The sequence below is a fragment of the Hypanus sabinus genome, chromosome 1 (genome assembly GCF_030144855.1).
Source record: "Hypanus sabinus isolate sHypSab1 chromosome 1, sHypSab1.hap1, whole genome shotgun sequence".
Taxonomy (NCBI): Eukaryota; Metazoa; Chordata; class Chondrichthyes; order Myliobatiformes; family Dasyatidae; genus Hypanus; species Hypanus sabinus.
The window spans coordinates 177,637,888-177,656,762 of record NC_082706.1 but is presented as its reverse complement, the minus strand read 5'-3'; the positions used below and the strand labels follow the sequence as shown (position 1 = coordinate 177,656,762).

Below are 18,875 nucleotides of genomic sequence, written 5' to 3'. Positions count from 1 at the left end.
TTTTTCAGCAGCTTTTACACTTTATTCTGCATTGTTAATATTATAGTTATTATAGTTCAATACACTGTGTAATGATCTGATCTGTATGAACAGTAAGCAAGACAAGCCGTTCAGTGTATCTTGGTACATCTGACAGTAATAAACCAATATCAATAAACCAGTACATTGTTGTGTCTGACTGGCTTGCATAAGAGTAACCTCAGAGCCTGATTGATCTGTTACCTTGGCAGCATATTCTCCATCTTTCATGTATTTCATTTGCTCATTTTGTTTATCTATGAACAAAAGAGAAGTTATTGCCTTATAGAACTTGATTACACAGTTACATTTCCACAATATGGTACAAGATGCAGAAGCAGCAAAAACTCAGTGGGGGGGGGGGTAAGTTTGTAGGGATTGTCTGGTACAATTCTGGACTCAAGCAAAAATTTAGCCTGCATTCAGACGAGGTGTCCTTTTCTGGATAACCTGAAGGGCTGGAATATCTACGGGATGGAAAGAAATTTGCCAATAATTTCTAGAGGCTTTTCAGGAAAGATCTAAGAGAGGCCAGGATTTGCTGTCACCCCTTCCCTATCCTAACCTCTCTGGTCATTGCAAGCATAGTTGGCCAGCCCTGTGTGATTTTAGTGTAACTAGTTTGCCAATGGTGCCTGGCAGTTTACCATGGGAGGAGCCCATCTGCTGTGTTGAAGTCCTTTTAAATTTGAAACCAGTCAAACTTGTATCTACTCCTCTCCTTTTCAAGTTTCTGTTGGTCACCAATGAATCCTGGCTGGCTTTGTTCCTTCTTAGTCCAGTACACTAAAGTCAAAGTTATTAGCCTTTTGTCATTCTGACTGTAACAACTGAATTCAGAGGCAAATAGGGCACCTTCCAACCTCATCTCATGATCTGAATCATTGGGAGAGTTGGCTTCATGGTGGTTAGTTGTCACTTCTCTGATCATTGGAATAATCGCTCGCATCTCAGCATTTTCCAAAGAAACTGTGCCCAAATGAATGTTTTATTCACTACGAAATGACTCAGAAAGAGGCTGTGTGGGATAAACGATGGTACAATTTACAGGATTAAAAATTCATGCTATAAAGTCAAAAATTGCTGTTAAAACAGAAACAAAATTTAGTTTAGCCAATCATATACACAAGAGATTCTGCAAATGCTGGAAATCCAGAGCTACACGCACAAAATGGTCTTAGTCTCGGCCTGAAACGTCAACTGTTTATTCATTTCGATGGATGCTTCCTAAACTGCTGAATTCCTCCAGCATTACCTACAACCCCTCATCCATCAGGCTCTTGAGCCAAAGGGGTTAACTTGACTCAAATTCACTTGTCCCATCATTGAAATGTTTCCACAAGTTATGGACTCACTTTCAAGGACCCTTCATCTCATGTTCTCACTATTTATTGTTTGTTTATTTATTATTATTATTATTTCTTCTTTTGAATTTGCACAGTTTGCTGTCTTCAGGGCTCTGGCTGAATGCCCTAGTTGGACATTCATTATTATTCTATAGATTTATTGAATATGCCCACAAGAAAATGAATCTCAGGGTAATATATGGTGACATATATGTATTTTGATAATAAATTTAATTTGAAATTTGAACTTTAAACTTTGATTTTGTGTGTGTTGATTTAGCCAACATTCCTTTAAGGCAGATGTTCCCAACCTTTTTTATGCCATGGGCCCCTACCATTAACCAAGAGGTGTGTAGACCCCAGACTGGGAACCCCTGCTTTAAGGAGAAACAGATCTGAAAAGCATCTTTATTTCAACTTCTACTGCTTGTTGCAATTTGTGAAAATGTGACCCTTCTTACCGCACTTACTGGGTTAACAAACTTACTGTAGGTAAATGGGAGAAACATCCCTGTTGCCCAGTGGTCTACAAACAACCAGACTATTGCAGCTCATCATCTTTGTACGTTCCTCAGATAGCATCACCTTAACAAAGGACCAGTTCATTCCTCCACTGTGGATGCTAATCACAAGCTGCCAGCACCGGGGAAAATTGTATATGAAGGAAAATGTTTTAACATTATAGCAGTTGTGGTAAGAAGGATTTATTCTACACTCCTGTTCACAAGACTCTTTCAGAGTGTCAAGGCAAAATGAGCACTCTGGCTAAACTTACCAGTTCCAATGATCTGATATGTTAAAACAATTTTTCTTTCTACAGGTGTTGGCTGGCTAGCTGAATGCTTCTAGTGTTTCCTGCTTTTAAACTAACCAGTAATTTTTGTTTCCAATTGCATACTGCCCATGTTACCTGCACATTCTATTTTCATCCACATTATTTCAATGGAAACTGTAACTAACTACATTTAAAATATGTTTGCAATTAATAGGAGCAAGTTCCTGGATGTGATGTGCATTTCAGCAACAGTTTATTACATTTCCTGCTACATGGAATGCTTGTGGTGGGACAGGGAATGGTATAGTGGGACAGACTGAGACAGAGGTAAGTCAGGTTGCAACTAAGATTCCTGTGGTGGGACAGGAACATGAGGATCCGTGAGATCTGTCACCCAGGGCTGCTTTAACTGTCAGTGTACAGGGTATTGTACAGGGTATTCCACAAGGATCAATGAAGGAAATAACCGCCAGTAAAGACCATTGTCTATGTTTCTCATGGATGCAAAGGAGCAAGATTAAGGAATAGTCAATCATGGTAATAACTTAAATTGGATTAAATTGTTTAATTATTATTTTCTTTGCAGTTTAACAACTAATTACCTGCTTGTGATTTATATACAACTACTTTTACACATATAACTGTTAAGCAGGCTTCCTGGTGGTCATAGTATGTATATAAAGTTGTTCCGTGTGCTCCTAGTGGTTACACTTGTATGATTCTGGAAAGCTCTGGAAGCTTCTCTGGTGCTGCATTATTTGAATAAGGCTATCAGATTGGCTGATTCTTATTTGTGAATTTGATTGGAATGTTTCTATCTATGAGTATAAAAAGAGCTGACAAGACAGTGCCATCTCTTTCTTCTTTTTGCTTCTCACTCCCTTCTACTACTAGCTCTGCTCCTGTTGCCATCCATTTTAGATTTTCCTTGTTCTATTAACATATAATAAAACGATCATGAAGTAACATGATTTGTGTCTCTTTCCTGACTTCCAAAGGAACCTTGGATTAAAAACAATAAGTTTAACACGGAGAAGATGGAAGAAAATGTGCAATCTTGAGCAGAGCAGTACAGAAGGTAAAGGAGGGACTCAGCAGGTCAGGCTGGAGAGAACCTGACATGCAGCAACCTCCACGTTGGTGAAACGGTGGCACAGAATCACTTTGTTCACAATTGATCAAAGCTCTTCATTAGACAAGAAAGAAAGCGGGGGGGGGGGATAAGGGTAGACAAAAAGGTGGAGGGAAGGGGTGTACCAAGAGCTTGCAGGTGATAGGTGGATGCAGGCGAGGGGAGGGGGTGTTAGGCAGATGAGGATGGGAATGATGTCAAAGGTTAGGAGGAGGTTAGTCGAAGTGATAAAGGGCAGATGATGGAATATGATAGGAGAAGACACTGGAGTGCAGAATAAACAAGGGGCAGGTGGCAAGAGAAAGCAGTGGAAGGAAAGTGTGGGTGATAAGTGAACAGGAAGTGGGGGGAAGGAAGGGGAAAGACAGGTGATGGGATCAGTTGGATTAAGAGGAAAAAGAAAAGAGAAGAATAAGTAATATAGGAAAAAGGAGCAGGAAGAGAGTAATGATTGGAAGCGTGAGAATTTGATGTTCAAAGGAACAGATGGAGACTTGAAAATGGTTGGCCACTGAGAGATTGTGGTTGGTACGACAGAGGTGCATGATGAAGCAATTTCCCCCTGTCTGTGTTGACATATCGTCAACGATCAGAAGAAGAAGAAGAATAGCCCTTAACTCAGCAATGGAGTTATCGGGACACTGTCATGACGGTGCTTCCATAGCAAACCATTCTTGTTTTTATGAGACCGAGTTGCTAGCTCGATGCTCAACCCGACTTGGATTCGAACTCGGGAACCTTCGCTCCGGAGTCCGGCACTGATATTATTGTGCCACCAGGCCGGACATCAATGATCAGGGAAGAGATGTATGGTTGCCCTTTGTGCAGTTGCAGGAGAGGGAGGAATGAGTGGACAAGGGAGTGACAGAAAGAGCAAGTCCTGCAGAGCGCAGGGAAGGGAGGGAAGGTGGTGAGATCCCTTTGGAGATGGCAGATGTTGAGGAGAATGATATGTAACCTGGATTGGGTGGTAGGCAAGGACTAGGAGAACTCTATCCCGGTTCTGCCTATGAGAGATAAGGTGAGGACAGAAGTGTGGGAAATGGAGGAGATGCTGGTGAGGGACCATCAGTTGTGTGGCAGGGGGACCCCATTTTCTGTAAGAGCTGTACATCTCAGATGGCCTGATGACCTGGTGTGAAAGGCCTCATCATGAGAATAGATGGGAAGGAACTGAGAAAAAGTAACCATTACAAAAGAATTACAATGGAATGTGATGCTTGAGTTAAAAGATGAGCTAAGCAGCAGAGTTCAGGAAAAGCTGGGACAATGCATACAAACTTGGAGTATGAAATAGACTGACAAAAAAAACCCAGCAAATAATATAGAGCCCAGGACTGTGGTGAAACCACACAGGAGGAAACGGGAATATGATATCCCCAGAAGTGGATTGGTAATTGGAGATGGCAATGTTAACAAAGAATGCACCTTCTGTGACATTAAAATACGGCACTGAGAGCATTCTATCACAGGCTTGCAGTGTTTTCTGTTCAGGTAGGCCTGGGCACTTGTTTGTTTCACTCCAGATCAGCAAGAGAAGCAAATAACACACTATCATATCAGGACAGATGGCGTTTATCATTGAAATGTCTCTACAAGCTACCAAGAAACAAGCCTGCAATTTGCCATTTTTGAGTCAATGAGTACATTTATAGATCTTGATAATCAGTTCAGAGGAAGAATAAAAACAGAATCAGAATCAGGTTTATTATCACTGGCGTGAAATGTGTCAACTTTGCAGCAGCAGTTCAATACAATACATAATATAGAAGAAGGAAAAAATAAGTATAAATAAATAAGTAATGTCAATTACAGTAAATGTTATTTTGAATAGATTAATAATCGTGCAGAAACAGAAATTATATATATATTAAAAAAGCAAGGTTGTTTTCACAGGTTCAATGTCCATTTAGGAATCAGATGGCAGAGGGGAAGAAGCTGTTCCTGAATAGCTGAGTGTGTGCCTTCAGGTTTCTGTACCTCCTACCGGATGGTAACAGTGAGAAAAGATCATGCCCTGGGTGCTGGGGGTCCTTAATAATGGACACTGCCTTTCTGAGACACCACTTCTTGAAGATGTCCTGGGTACTTTATAAGCTGGTACCCAAGCATAGAGTACAACTGCATAGAAACAGGCTCTTCAGTGCCTGCCAACCAGATCTTCTCCTAGTCCCACCTACCTGCACCCAGTCTCACTTGTCTTCATCTTCTTCCTCACTACTAGGCTCTGCTTTGTTCTTTTAGTGCTCAGTAAAGGATTGTAAGCATCAAGTTACGCCCCATTCTTGAATTCCAAAGAACCTCAGATCAAACATCAGTATTCAACAACCTGGACCATAGTTCTGCAAACCTCTCACTATCCAAACTTGTCTTAAATGTTGCAATTGAACTTGCATCTACCACTGCTGCTGGCAGCTTCACCACCCTCTGAGTGAAGATGCTTCCCCTCAGATTCCCCTTAAATTTGCCACCCTTCACTCTAATCCTATGACCTCTAGTTCTAGTCTCACTCAACCTGAGGGGAAAAAGGCTACATGTATTTACTGAATCTATACACCTCATAATTTTGTATCCCTCTAAAATATCTGTGCTCCTAACTTATGCAGCCTTTCCCTATCATTCCTCAAGTCCCAGCAACATCCTTGTAACTTTTCTCTGCACTCTTTCAAATTCATTGATATCTTTCCTGTAGGAAGGTGACCAGAACTGCACATGATACTCTAAATTTAGCCTCACTAACATCTGGTACAGCTTCAACATAGCATCCCAACTCCTATATTCAGTGCCCTGATTTACAAGGGCCAATGTATCAAAGACTCTCTTTACAGACCCATCTCTCTGTGATGTCACTTGCAAGGAATAATAGATCTGTACTCCCAGGCCCCTTTGTTCTATGGCACAGCTCAAGCCCTACCATTCACTGTGTAAGCTGAACCCTGGTTTGCCCACCTCTATGTGACACCTCACATTTGTCTGCATTAAACTTCATCTGCCATTTTTTCAGCCCATTTTGACAGCTGGTCAAGATTACACTGTGAACTTTGTCTTTTTTGCTCTCCACTGGGCCCTCAGTTTTGGTTTCATATGCAAACTTGCTGATCCACTTTATAGTAATATAAATGATAAACAACAATGGACCTGGTACAGATCCCTGCAGCACACTACTAGTCACAGGTGTCCAGTTAGAAATACAACCATCTGCTACATCTCTCTAGCTTCTCTCACTGAGCCAATGTAGGATTCAATTGGCTACTTCTTCCTGAATGCCAAGTGAGTTAACTTTCTGGACCAACCTTCCATACTTCAATATGTTTGGACAAAGGTCAAACCTGGGAAGCAGAATGATTATAGGTGCCCACAAACAGCATGGTGAGTGAAAGAATGAGTATGAGGGACTGTAGCAATTCATTGGAACTGCATTTGGAGCAGCTGAGAAGATGACAACACACATTTTGAAGAAGATCTTGTTGCTTATCGCATTACTAAATGGTCTAAATCAGGGCATTTAAGCTGGATGCATTCAGTGACTTCCAAGGTAGAGGAAGATTAATAGTTCTGAAAATCATTTGAGAGGTGTCACAGCACAAAGAAACAGAGGGAAAGAGAGAAAATAGTTATTACAGAATCACGAGCACTGGACATAATCAAAAGAAGCAACACACACAAAATGATGGAGGAACTCAGCAGGCCAGGCAGCATCTATGGAAGAAAGTACAGTCGACGTTTTGATGTTTCAGCACTTTGAGTGTGTTGCTTGGATTTCCAGCATCTGCAGATTTTCTCTTGTTTGTGATAATCAAAAGAAGGAAAGTCAGAAGGGATGAGAAGAGAAGGAGGATCATAATTTGAAGGTAATAGGAGGAGAGTATAATGAAGATGTCAGAATTAGGTTTCTTTACACATAGAGTGGTGGGTGCATGGAACACACTGCCAGGGGTTGTGGCAGGGACCGGTATACAGTATTAGGAAAATTTAAGAGACTCTTAGATAGACACATGGATGATAGAAAAATGGAGGCTATGTTGGAGGGAAGGGTTAGATTGATCTTAAGAGCAGAGAATTATTTGAGTCAGAAATCAAGTGGAGCCACAAAGATGCAGAGCTTTAAGGGACAGTCAAATTAACATTTCTTTCTGTGCTGCTGAGTTTCACAATGCACAAGATCTACTATAATAGATCTGAAGCCTGTTTTTCATCAACAACAACTACTTTGTGAATGAAAAACATTTGAATCAATCATAGTGTTACTCAGTTTATAGCATGATAAGATGATTCTTGTAAACTATTGGAACTTAGAATCTAGAAAAGTTAATAAGTAGAAACACAATGGATCAAAAACAACTTTATGAACAAGACAGCATCTCATTTTGGGAAGGGGTTTACTTTTGATATTGAACTGAAAATTGCTTTTTTTAAAAATACTAACTTATAAAGATTTTGGACGGCTATGTGAATAATTATTTTTGCTGACACTTATATGTTGTCTTCCATATGCATGCCTCTCTGAACTTTATACTCTTCCACCTCTGATCCCTTAAAAACATCAGTTATACTCTTATCATTAGCAGCATGTCAAGTCCAGGGTCACATCTTCCATATTCATGTAGTACATCTGGTGCTCACAACATGGCCTTCTCTATATGAGAGAAACCAGAAACAGATTGGGTGTCTGCTTTGTGGAGCACCTGGATTCCTTCTATGGGGCAACTGTGAGCCTCTTGACTTTTTATAACAAGATTTGATCTAAGCTTGAAGAACAGCACATTGTTTTCTGCCTAAGAATGTTGCAGTCTTTGGGACTCATTACTGAGTTCAACAAGTTAGGATGGAGATGAGGAGGATGATGGAGATGCTTTTCCCAGAGAGTGGTGAATCTGTGGAATTCTCTGCCCAATGAAGCAGTGGAGGCTACATCAGTGAATGTATTTAAGACAAGGTTGAATAGATTTTTGCATAGTTGGGGAATTAAGGGTTATGGGGAAAAGGCAGGTAGGTGGCGATGAGTCCATGGTCAGATCAGCCATGATCTTACTGAATGGCAGAGCAGGCTCAACTTCAGATAATTATTTTTTTCTATTTGTGTCAGAACTGGCCTATTCTACTCAATGGGGATCTATCTGTGATATTGGCTCTTTTTATTCTCTCTGCCACCAGCATCTGACTGGCTGGATATTTTCTACCACTGTGCATTTTGCAGTCTGACATTTCTTTTACATGGATCTCCTTAGGCTAGATGTTAGTTTTGTCTGAATACAATCCTGAGGCATACTTATGAAAATGTGGAACTAAATGTGGAATAAAAAGCAATTATTTTAATTCTAATCCTAGTCACTTACTGATCATTAATTTGAATCACTCTCTTACTAGTTAGCATTGCTTCTAACTGTAGAAATTCTTTCTAGAAAACCTCTTCTATTACAATATCAGTTAAAACCTTCTTCCTGTACCAAGTGTTTGATTATCTGCCCTGATATTATCTTTTGTGACTTAATGTCATTTTTTTTTGTTTGATAAAGCTCCTGTGGAATTCCTTGGTATATTTTACTTCATTGAGGACTACATAAATGTAAATTTGATAGTAAATAACTTCTGAACTTTGTTTTTCCTGTGAATTTGTTTTGTTAATCATCTGGTTTTTTAACTTATTCAAAGTGGAATTGTTTAATCATTTCAGGACAACCATAGCCATTCTTGTAAAACCAAATTTACGAGATTAAGTTTATAATATAGTTTAAAGCATTTTAGTAAACACCACATTTTATATAATTCCACACCATTCTCAAATTTTTACTTTAGGATATTTCTCATTAATAATCTAAAAAAATTCCTTTTCGAAGTTACATATAAATAAAATATGATCAGAAAAAGGACTAGTGGCTGCATTGAACTTGCTCAGAGAGTGCTCCCTTGTGGTGAAATGTTGTCAATACATTACAGTTGACAGAACAACTCAGTAATGCAGTTTAACTCTTCAACTTCGGCACATGGCCAGTAAGTTTCAGTTACAATTGATCTAACATTTAATTAGTATTAATTAAGAACCTTCAGCATGAAAAACTCATGAATTTCCTTGATAATGGGAACGACTGCATATTGACACCTTACAAGTTGTTTAAACATACTCATACGTGAGTAGCACATAAACATGTATAAATTTCTTAGCAGAGAGGCTCATAAACTAGGTTTAAAGGAAAAAATTAGTTATCTCACCTTCTTGTGTCTCCTATATTCTTAGTCAATATATTTGCATCTGTCAGGATTGCCAGCTACAGGAGGATGAATAACAGCCACAATTAATTACACTTCACAGGTCACAGCACCCCAACAAAAAAACACTGGGCCACTGCTTTATTCTTGATCTTTAGAGCATGATCTGCAAATAAGCTATTATTAACCATTGAGTGTGAGGGTCACCTGTGGAGCAGAGGACCGTTGTAGAGATGTCCAAATGGCCATTGTTACAGCTGTAAACATGGTACAATTCCAGTTACTGCGCCCGCTAGTGGTGGCTGAGTTACGCACATCTGAAGAGAAGAGGGTTAATCCAACCATCCTGTTTATCTGGGCCACAGGGTCAAAATGCTGGTGCACCTGTCTACTGTCCCATATTTTTCATTCGAACCCCCATTTGCTCCATCTGTCTTTCTGTAAAGACTAAAGTTCAATTAGATTTAATTAATTGTCTCCAACTCAAAGATAAAGATTTTAACAGTCATTCATTTTACAAAATCACATGGTATATATTTACATACATATGTAAATAAATCAAGTAGGCTACATGGAGACAAAAGTCCAGTCTGTTATTTGCAGCATTTGCTGTTTATATTTCACAGTTCCAGCCATTTGTTTTTTTCCTCATCCTAAATATATTTTCATAAAATTCACCCCACTGAAAAAGTTTAAATAATTTTAGCTATTCTAGGTAAATATTTTTTGATACACATGCAAATATAATTTACCACAGATGTGCTAGCCAAAGCTATTTGTTTACCAGTTGGTAAATTCAGTGATCTGTGTTCAGCAGCAAAATACTGTATCATAATCTGCAAGTATAGATCCACATCACAACACAGAGAACATACATAAGGTGGTATAAATGACCAAATGCTAAAATGTGTAATAACTGGTTTTATTTATCCATTATGATAATCTATGTTACTCTTCCTTATGGTTAATTTCATGATTAATTTCATCTTTAGTCATTATAAAATTATCAAATGAACTTTGTTGGAGAACTGTTGATCTGTTATTCTTAAAATCTCTAAAGAAGGCAAGGCTAAATTCATACTTGATTCATGTAAATAAAATCATTAACAGTTGCTCTGGTCAGTTTGGGATTGTGTGCCTCACAAGAGGAGAGTTAGCAGCTTGAGTAAACTCAACAGATGGGACAATGTTAACTGAAATGCTATTTTTTTTTGTCCTTCCATTGTATAAATGACAAGTAAGTCAAAAGGAACTCCTTCAGACAGAAGCTTTAAAATTAAATGCAGAGCTGTATGATTTATGTTTGGACGATGTCAATTAGGTTTTAAGTTAAATGAGATGTTAAATTGCAATGTTTTCATGAAAAGGATGAATTAATGCTTTAACATAATGTTGAATTACGCTCTTTGCTTAGACCAATTTAGTTGCTTAAGTGTGGTGAGTAATTGTAGCAGGATTGTCCCCAATCCAGGCTTTTCTAACTGTTTCTAATTCCATTGCAAACAGTTAATACATGAATTAAACTAATTATATAATCAATTATCTAGAATGTTGTTTACAATACTTTTACTTAATGGCCTATTTTATTAATGTAAAGTTCTGTGATTCAATAGAACTATGGGTCAAAATTTACATGAGATAATAATGGTTTTTTTGTACTAACACATACAATTGCAGTGCACTGAATGTACAGATGTTGGCAATTAAGTCTGTTTGTGCAGACAATAAGTTCTGTCTCAAATACACAGATACTACGGTAACAATGAATGCAACACTTGGAAAATAGAACATGCTACATTTTAAAAACGTGAGAAAATGGTGTATGTAGAAGAGTCACAAAATGTGTAATAAAAACATAATGCAAAGACAAAGCTTGCTTTTAACAAAAGGTCAATAATTGCTTAGTAAAACTATGCAAGGATTCATCAATAATCAGTTTTCAGGAACAGGCATCACTGTGAAGATGTGAAGATCAATCAAAATAGCACACAGTGGAAAACATCAGTGATTCCTGAATACAACATTTTCTTCCTCTCAAAATAAAATGGGGAACATGAGTACGAAAGGAATTACACCTTTAATCAGGATGTCTTCTGATTACTTAGATCGAAGTTCAAAGTTCAAAGTACATTTATCAAAGTACATAGATAACACCATATACAATCCTGAGATTCATTTTCTTGCAGGCATACTCAGAAAATCCAAGAAACACAATATAATCAATGAAAGACTGCACCCGGCAGTGTGGACAAACAACAATGTGCAAAAGACAACACACTGTGCAAATACAAAAGAAAAAAAAGCAACCAATATCAAGAACTTGAGATGAAGAGTCCTTGAAAGTGTGTCCATAAGTTGTGGGAACAGTTTAGTGATGGGCGAGTGAAGCGAGTGAAGTTCTCCCCGCTGGTTCAAGAGCCTGATGGCTAAAGGTTAATAACTTTTCCTGAACCTGGAGGTGTTGGTTCTGAGGCTCCTGTACCTTCTTCTTGATGGCAACACTGAGAAGCGAGCATGGCCAAGGTGGTGGGGGTCCTTGACGATGGACTGGGCTGTATCCACTACTTTTTAAAGGATTTTTTGTTCAAGGGCATTAGGCTGTAATGTGAACAGACAATATACACTCCACCACACATCTACAGAAGTCTGTCAAAGTTATAGTTGTCATGCCAAGTCTTCACCAACTTCTAGAGAAGTAGAGGCATCGCTATGCTTTCTTTGTAATGGCACTTACGTGCTAGAGCCAGGACAGATCGTTTGAAATGTTAACACCTGTTACCATTTATATTTGTAGTACCCCAATGAGGACTGGCTCCCAGGCCTCCAGCATCCTCCTTGGTCCTGTGGACACTGAGTGAGAGGTTGTTGTTGCGGTAGCACTCAGACAGATTTTCAATCTCATCACCTCCTTTGATTCGGCCTATGGCAGTGTGTCATAGGGAAAGTTAAATATGGCATTAGAGCTGTGTTTAGCCACGCAGTCATAAGCATAAAGTGAGGAAAGCGGGGGGCTAAGCACACAGCCTGTTGGTAACCCTGTGCTGATGGAGATTATGGAGGAGAGGTTGCCAATCCAAACTGACTGTGGTCTACAAGTGAGGAAATAGAGAATCCAAGTCCACAAGGAGATATTGAGACCAAGGTCTTGAAGCTTATTTATTAGTTTTGAGGGGATGACAGTATTGAATACCAAGGTGGAGTCAATAAAGAGCATCCTGGTGTTCCAGGGTTGAGTGAAGAGCCAATGAAATGGCCTTCTGCCATTACCCTACCTGGACTGGTGGAATCCACAGTTGCTGACAGTCGAAGTGAATGCTGAGGATGTATATCATGGAAAAGATTCTGAAAGATTTTGGGTGGTGAAGAAAGCTTTTGGTATGGTGGCCTTTATAAATCAGAGCATTGAGTATAGGAGTCGGGATGTAATGTTAAAATTGTACAAGGCATTGGTGAGGCCGAATTTGGTGTATTGTGTACAGTTCTGGTCATCAAATTATAGGAAAGATATCAACAAAATAGAGAGAGTACAGAGAATATTTACTAGAATGTTACCTGGGTTTCAGCACCTAAGTTACAGGTAGAGGTTGAACAAGTTAGGTCTTTATTCTTTGGAGCGTAAAAGGTTGAGGGGGGACTTGATAGAGGTAGTTAAAATAATGAGGGGGATAGATAGAGTTGACGTGGATAGGCTTTTTCCATTGAGAGTAGGTGAGATTCAAACAAGAAGACATGATTTGAGAGCTAGGGGGAAAAAGTTTAAGGGTAACACGAGGGGGAATTTCTTTACTCAGAGAGTGGTAGCTGTGTGGAATGAGCTTCAAGTAGTAGTGGTAGAGGCAGGTTTGATATTGTCATTTAAAGTAAAATTGGATAGGTATATGGACAGGAAAGGAATGGAGGGTTATGGGCTGAGTGCGGGCCAGTGGGACTAGGTGAGTGTAATTGTTGGCATGGACTAGAAGGGCCGAGATGGCCTGTTTCCATGCTGTAATTGTTATATGGTTATATATGGTTAAAATGAGAATTTTTAACCATTTATGGAATTTATCATTACCTTTTTCCACTTGACATTTGAACAGATTTTCCTCTAGTTGTCTTGATTTTATTTTGGCTTTCCTTTCTCTTTCTTGGGAGTTGTGAGATTCCTGACAGGATGCCTTAGTGCAGACATAGCTGAAAGGAGGATAATCATAGAGAAATTCTGGGTTATTTGTGCTATGGAAAATAGGTTCTGTGAACCTCATCCCACATTCTGCCCTTTCAATCTAACATGGTCCAGCACCCTCTGCTGCATGGTGACATGACTTTCTATATTTATTTGGTGATATTGGTAAATGTGTTTTTATTAACCATTTATAGTTGCTCTGATGATCCACAATATAACAAAACGTAGGACGGGCTTGAAAAGTTGTTGAAGATGATAGATGTAGAGGTTCTGGAAACTTTCCCTCCTGAAGGAATCTGCCTTCCATTGCTTGTTGGCTTTCTTCATTTGGAACAAGGGAGTGGGGCAAGTTTAAGTAGGCATAAAAGTGGATAAATACCCAGGGGGTCGATGAATGTTTCCAGGCAAGGAAGAATTCTGCTGGGGCCCAGATTGCAACTCGCATCATTGTTGAAACTCATTCCTTGTGTTTCTGACCTACAATAAATGATGATTTTGCAAAGCCTTGATTTCAAAGTATTTGTATTCAAAATGTGCTTCTACTCCGTAACAATTTCTGAGAGTTACAGTGTTTGTGCTTTTCCATTTCTAGCCTTTAAATTGCTTTATTATTGGTGACTGTGCCATTGTTTGAATCTCTGAGATTTTCATCATAAACCTATCTAATTTCCTACTCTTCTTTAAAATCCTGCTTAAATCCTCTTTTGGTGACTTCCCTTCTTATCCATTCATGTGACTGGATGACAAATATTATTTATTAATGCCCTGTGAAGTGTTTCGGATAGTCTACCACATTAAAAATTGAATAAATGCACCCTGAAATCTGAATGCCTTTCCATCATCTCTGTAGCACAAGTCAGGAATCTGATGCACTCCTTCCTCTTCAATCAATGAATATACTTCCAACAGTACCTAGGCACCTTGCCTAAATCCTGAAGGGGATATTTGATCTCTTTTGAAACAAATAGCTTTAAAATCATATAAAAATAGCCAAAAGCTGTAAATGGTGGTGATCACCAGCAGGGCGGAACGGTGCTTGCGTGGCTGCCGTAACCAGGGGTCAGGTCGGACGAGTTAGTGTGGGGACGAGTTTGCTGACGTGTTTGCCCGGCGGCGCTGCCTTTCCGCAGTCAGGCGCCACTTTGACAATGCGTAGCTCGGTTTTCTCGGTGCTCAGCCGCTTCTCCCAGGAGTATGCGGCCGGCACTCCTCTCCGGCTGAAACTGCTCGACTCCTACCTGCTGTACATGGCGCTGAGCGGCGTCACCCAGTTCCTATACTGCGCGCTGGTCGGCACCTTCCCCTTCAACTCGTTCCTGTCCGGCTTCATCGCCTGCGTGGGCTCTTTCGTGCTGGCGGGTGAGGACAAGGGTTCGAGAATCGGGAGCAGGGGAGGCTGAGAGGGTACAGGCCTTTTGCGGGGCCTTGTGTGAGAGACAGGAGTTTTGGGTAGTGTGGGAAGCTGGGGCCAAAGTAAAAAAATATGCAAAAGGAAGGAGAATCTGGTTTGTGAGTCAGGATGGTTGTCTTGTGGGCGGTTGAGGTAAGTACTGGGGAGCAATGCAGCTTTGTTTGACATTTTGGTAAACCCTTTGGATTGCTTGTCACCAAAGAACAAGATGATTTTCCTTGGAAGGGTTTCGGCCCGAAACATCGACTGTACACTTTTCCATAGATGCTGCCTGGCCTGCTTAGTTCTTGCAGCGTTTCGTGTATGTTGCTCAGATTTCCAGTATCTGCAAATTTTCTCTTGTAGATGATATTTTTGTGGGAAGCAAAATTTGAGGAGGCTATTTCACAGTAATCCCAACCCATGGACTCAAGTGCAATAGGCTATGTATAGTGGCTGGTACTGTTTCCCACAGTGTGCTTGGGATTGTCATGGTATTGTCCTAACACTTTTGTCAAGCTTTTTTAGTGCTTTTTGCCACCACAAACTTTCTTATGACAACACTTCATAACCAAGTTTGGTCAGTCTTCAGTAGTCAAGAATTGGTGCCTGTTCAGGAGTTGAGTGCATTCGCTGAAGCATAGGAGAGGTTGGCCTTGCATTGACATTTTGCAAACCACCAGTCCATCACCAATTTGCTTCTGCTGCTTTACTGAGTCCTCTATCAATTGATGTTTGAGGCATGACATTGACAAGTGCAGACTACTTCCCACCTAAACCATCTCTTAGTGAAGGTAGACATCACTGAATATTCTGGCAAAGCCTTTGACAGTGAACTTGGCCTTTTCTCCTTGGAGTGATGGAGGATGAGAGGTGACCTGATAGAGGTATATAAGATGATGAGAGGCATTGATCGTGTGGATAGTCAGAGGCTTTTTCCTTGGGCTGAAGTGGCTGACATGAGAGGGCACAGTTTTACGGTGCTTGGAAGTAGGTACAGAGGAGATGTCAGGGGCAAGTTTTTTACGTAGAGGGTGGTGAGGGTGTGGAATGGACTGCTGGCGACTGTAGAGGTGGATACAATAGGGCCTTTTAAGAGACTCCTAGATAATTACATGGAGCTTAGAAAAATAGAGGGCTATGGGTCACCCTAGGTAATTTCTAAGGTAAGTACATGTTCAGCACAGTGTTGTGGGCCGAAGGGCTTGTATTGTGCTGTAGGTTTTCTGTGTTCTATGAGAAAAGACCTCCAGATCTGGGGCATAGTTTGCTGTAGCATAATGTAGTAGTTAGTGTGATGCTGTTATGGCTCAAAGCATTCTGGAATTCAGAGTTTCAGCAGACGTTCTGGTGCCATCTGTAAGGTGTCTGCCCACCTGCTCTGTGAAATGTGTAGGTTTTCTCTGGGTGCTCTAGTTTCCTGCTGCAATCCAAAGATTAGTTGGTCATTTTAAATTGTCCTATGATTAGGTTAGGGTTAATTGGGTTTGTTGGGGTGTTGCTGAGGCAGCATAGCTCGAAGGGCCTATTCTGTGCTGTATCGCTAAATAAATAATTTACTGTCTCTGCACAGTGATCCCCTGCCTTATATGTGCTTTGTTAAACAGTTAGCATCTTAGGCACTGGAAAAATATGCTGTTTTCTCAAAGTCATCAAACTCATTGGAAGAACAAGTCAACCAATATCAGTTATATCAGCTCATACAGTATCCCCAGTATTGGGGTGCCATGTGCACTAGTTTGTGCATCTCGTACCAATTGCTTGCCTAACACCAAACACTCTTCATGAGCTCTGTCATGGGAAGAGATTACCAGGCATATGGGAGGAAAGGTTCAAGGATATACTTGAATCCTCTTACAATTTCAAGCAACTCCACTGATACTTTGTTATATCTGGCCTATGACCTTTCATAGTGGAGAAGGAACAATCAGCTATTTCCTGCCCCATTCATTGTGGGTTAAGAGAAAGCTAATGAGTCCCAATATGGGAGTGGAACAAAGTCATCCTCTACCACAACTGCCTGGTCAGGAAAAAGAAACAATGAACCCAGTGATGTGCAATTGTTTTAAAAAAAAAATCAACCTGCGTTTGATTTAATTGAGATGAGTTATTATGCCATTATACTCTATGGGCCATTACTTGATGCTCTTTAATTATGTTGAATGTGTTTGAAATGGGTGTTGTGTTCTTGATTGCCATCCAGAGAGGTTAGTGTAAGTTGAATAGTGGGCTTCTTTTTGGACTTGTGACCAAAGGTCAGTTTAATATTTTTATGTTTATGTATTTTTTTGTTGGAACCCTGATGTTTTTTCTGTCACCACAGTTTGTTTGCGGATACAGATTAATCCTCAGAATAAAGGTGATTTCATTGGCATTTCACCGGAACGTGCATTCGCTGACTTCCTCTTTGCCAGTACCATCCTTCATTTGGTGGTGATCAACTTCATAGGCTGAAGGTATGTATGATGAGTGGAAGAATTGCTGTTCAGCTTTTTTTTGTTCTTTGTACTGTATTGTCTAATGTGCTGGGAATAGTAAAACTTTGTGAAGCTGGTTAGAGTGGGAAGAAAAGAATTAACTTTCGTTGGCTTCTGACTCTTCATATTTTCAGTTCTCCTGAAATGTAAATCATGAAAAAACAAAGTGGAATAAGTTTTATATGCTAAGTTATCTGAGAATATCAACTTGAAATATGTCAGAAGCATATTCAGAAGGGTAGTGGAACTAGTTGTGGTACCACACAGACATTAATGATATTAATACATTCTGTGAATGTGGCTGATCTGAGTTCCATCCCAATTGATACTGAATAAATATTACCCTGATTATGATCTTGGGTAATTTGGAATTAGTTTATAAAAGCCATTTTCTTTGTCTTGCTTGACTTATTAAATATTTGTAGTGATGAAGTCAAATACATTCCCTTGTGCTTTTCTCCCCATGAGTTTTTGGGATGTGATAGATCAGAAATTTTCCTTTGCTAGGATTTTTTATAACACCAAGTCACAAAGTGATTTTTTAATGACTTCTGGATTTTTCAAAATACTTAACCCCTTATAAGTAAAATCAGTTGTCTATAATTACTGCTGTATTAATACCAGAAATGGGAAAGAAAATTTGTGCACAGAACTGTAGAGACTAGGTTATGTATTGATGATGGGTAACTGATAAGTATTGGTTAGGAACTTAATGCTCTTTTAAAAAGTGCTATGGGATCATCACAAAAGGTAGATGGATTTTGACATCACTTCTGAAAGACGGCAGGTGAACCAGATGTTTGGGTCTAGCCCATAAATTATGAAGGTTAAATTTCAGAAGGTACAAATGAGATTTGAAATGTGACCATCATGCCCTTAAGTCTTTATTCTTGGTGTGAGTTTATCTGTAGTGGGGTTTGAAATAAAATTCTTAGAAACCTGTCATTTTGAGTGATGGAAGCAAAATGTTTCCCCAGTGAAGGGGCACAATTTTGAGAGAAAATTTAAGGTATATTAACAGAATTAGATGGCATTTGTTGGCATTGAACAAAGAATTGGGAACATGAGTAGGACACTCAGCCTGCTCTGCCTTTTAACTTGTAGCTGATCTGACTGTAACCTAACTTTTTTTTGTTTTGTAGCTGTGCTGCAGGAATAATGTAACCCCGGCAGTTTGGAGCCTGTGTTGATACTGCGTTGGATCAGTCTGAATTTTGTTTACAAAATCTGTTTCATTCCATATGTAAAAAAACAAAATTAAAGAGAGTCTTTTACAAAATGCTTGATTATATCTTAATTAGTTACTGGAGAATTAAGATGGATTAGAAATTGGTCAAAGATGTAACGTTGAATTCAGCTGCAGGT

General features: G+C 39.6%; 1 protein-coding gene across 1 annotated transcript; it reads left to right on the top strand.

Annotated features, from left to right (window-relative positions):
• Positions 1 to 14,709: 14,709 nt before the first annotated feature.
• dad1 (defender against cell death 1) lies at positions 14,710 to 18,791 on the top strand. Its single transcript, XM_059982029.1, has 3 exons — positions 14,710 to 15,002; positions 17,357 to 17,489; positions 18,653 to 18,791. The coding sequence occupies exons 1-2, from the start codon at positions 14,792 to 14,794 to the stop codon at positions 17,485 to 17,487; spliced, it is 342 nt and encodes a 113-aa protein (XP_059838012.1). The 5' UTR covers positions 14,710 to 14,791; the 3' UTR covers positions 17,488 to 17,489; positions 18,653 to 18,791.
• The last annotated feature ends 84 nt before the right edge of the window (positions 18,792 to 18,875 follow it).

What these genes read in the sequence shown, in the direction of transcription:
- dad1 (XM_059982029.1), top strand. Translation starts at nt 14,792, where the DNA reads ATGCGTAGCTCGGTTTTCTCGGTGCTCAGCCGCTTCTCCCAGGAGTAT. An exon ending in GGGCTCTTTCGTGCTGGCGG is followed by an intron (nt 15,003 to 17,356) that starts GTGAGGACAAGG and finishes CTGTCACCACAG; the next exon opens with TTTGTTTGCGGATACAGATT.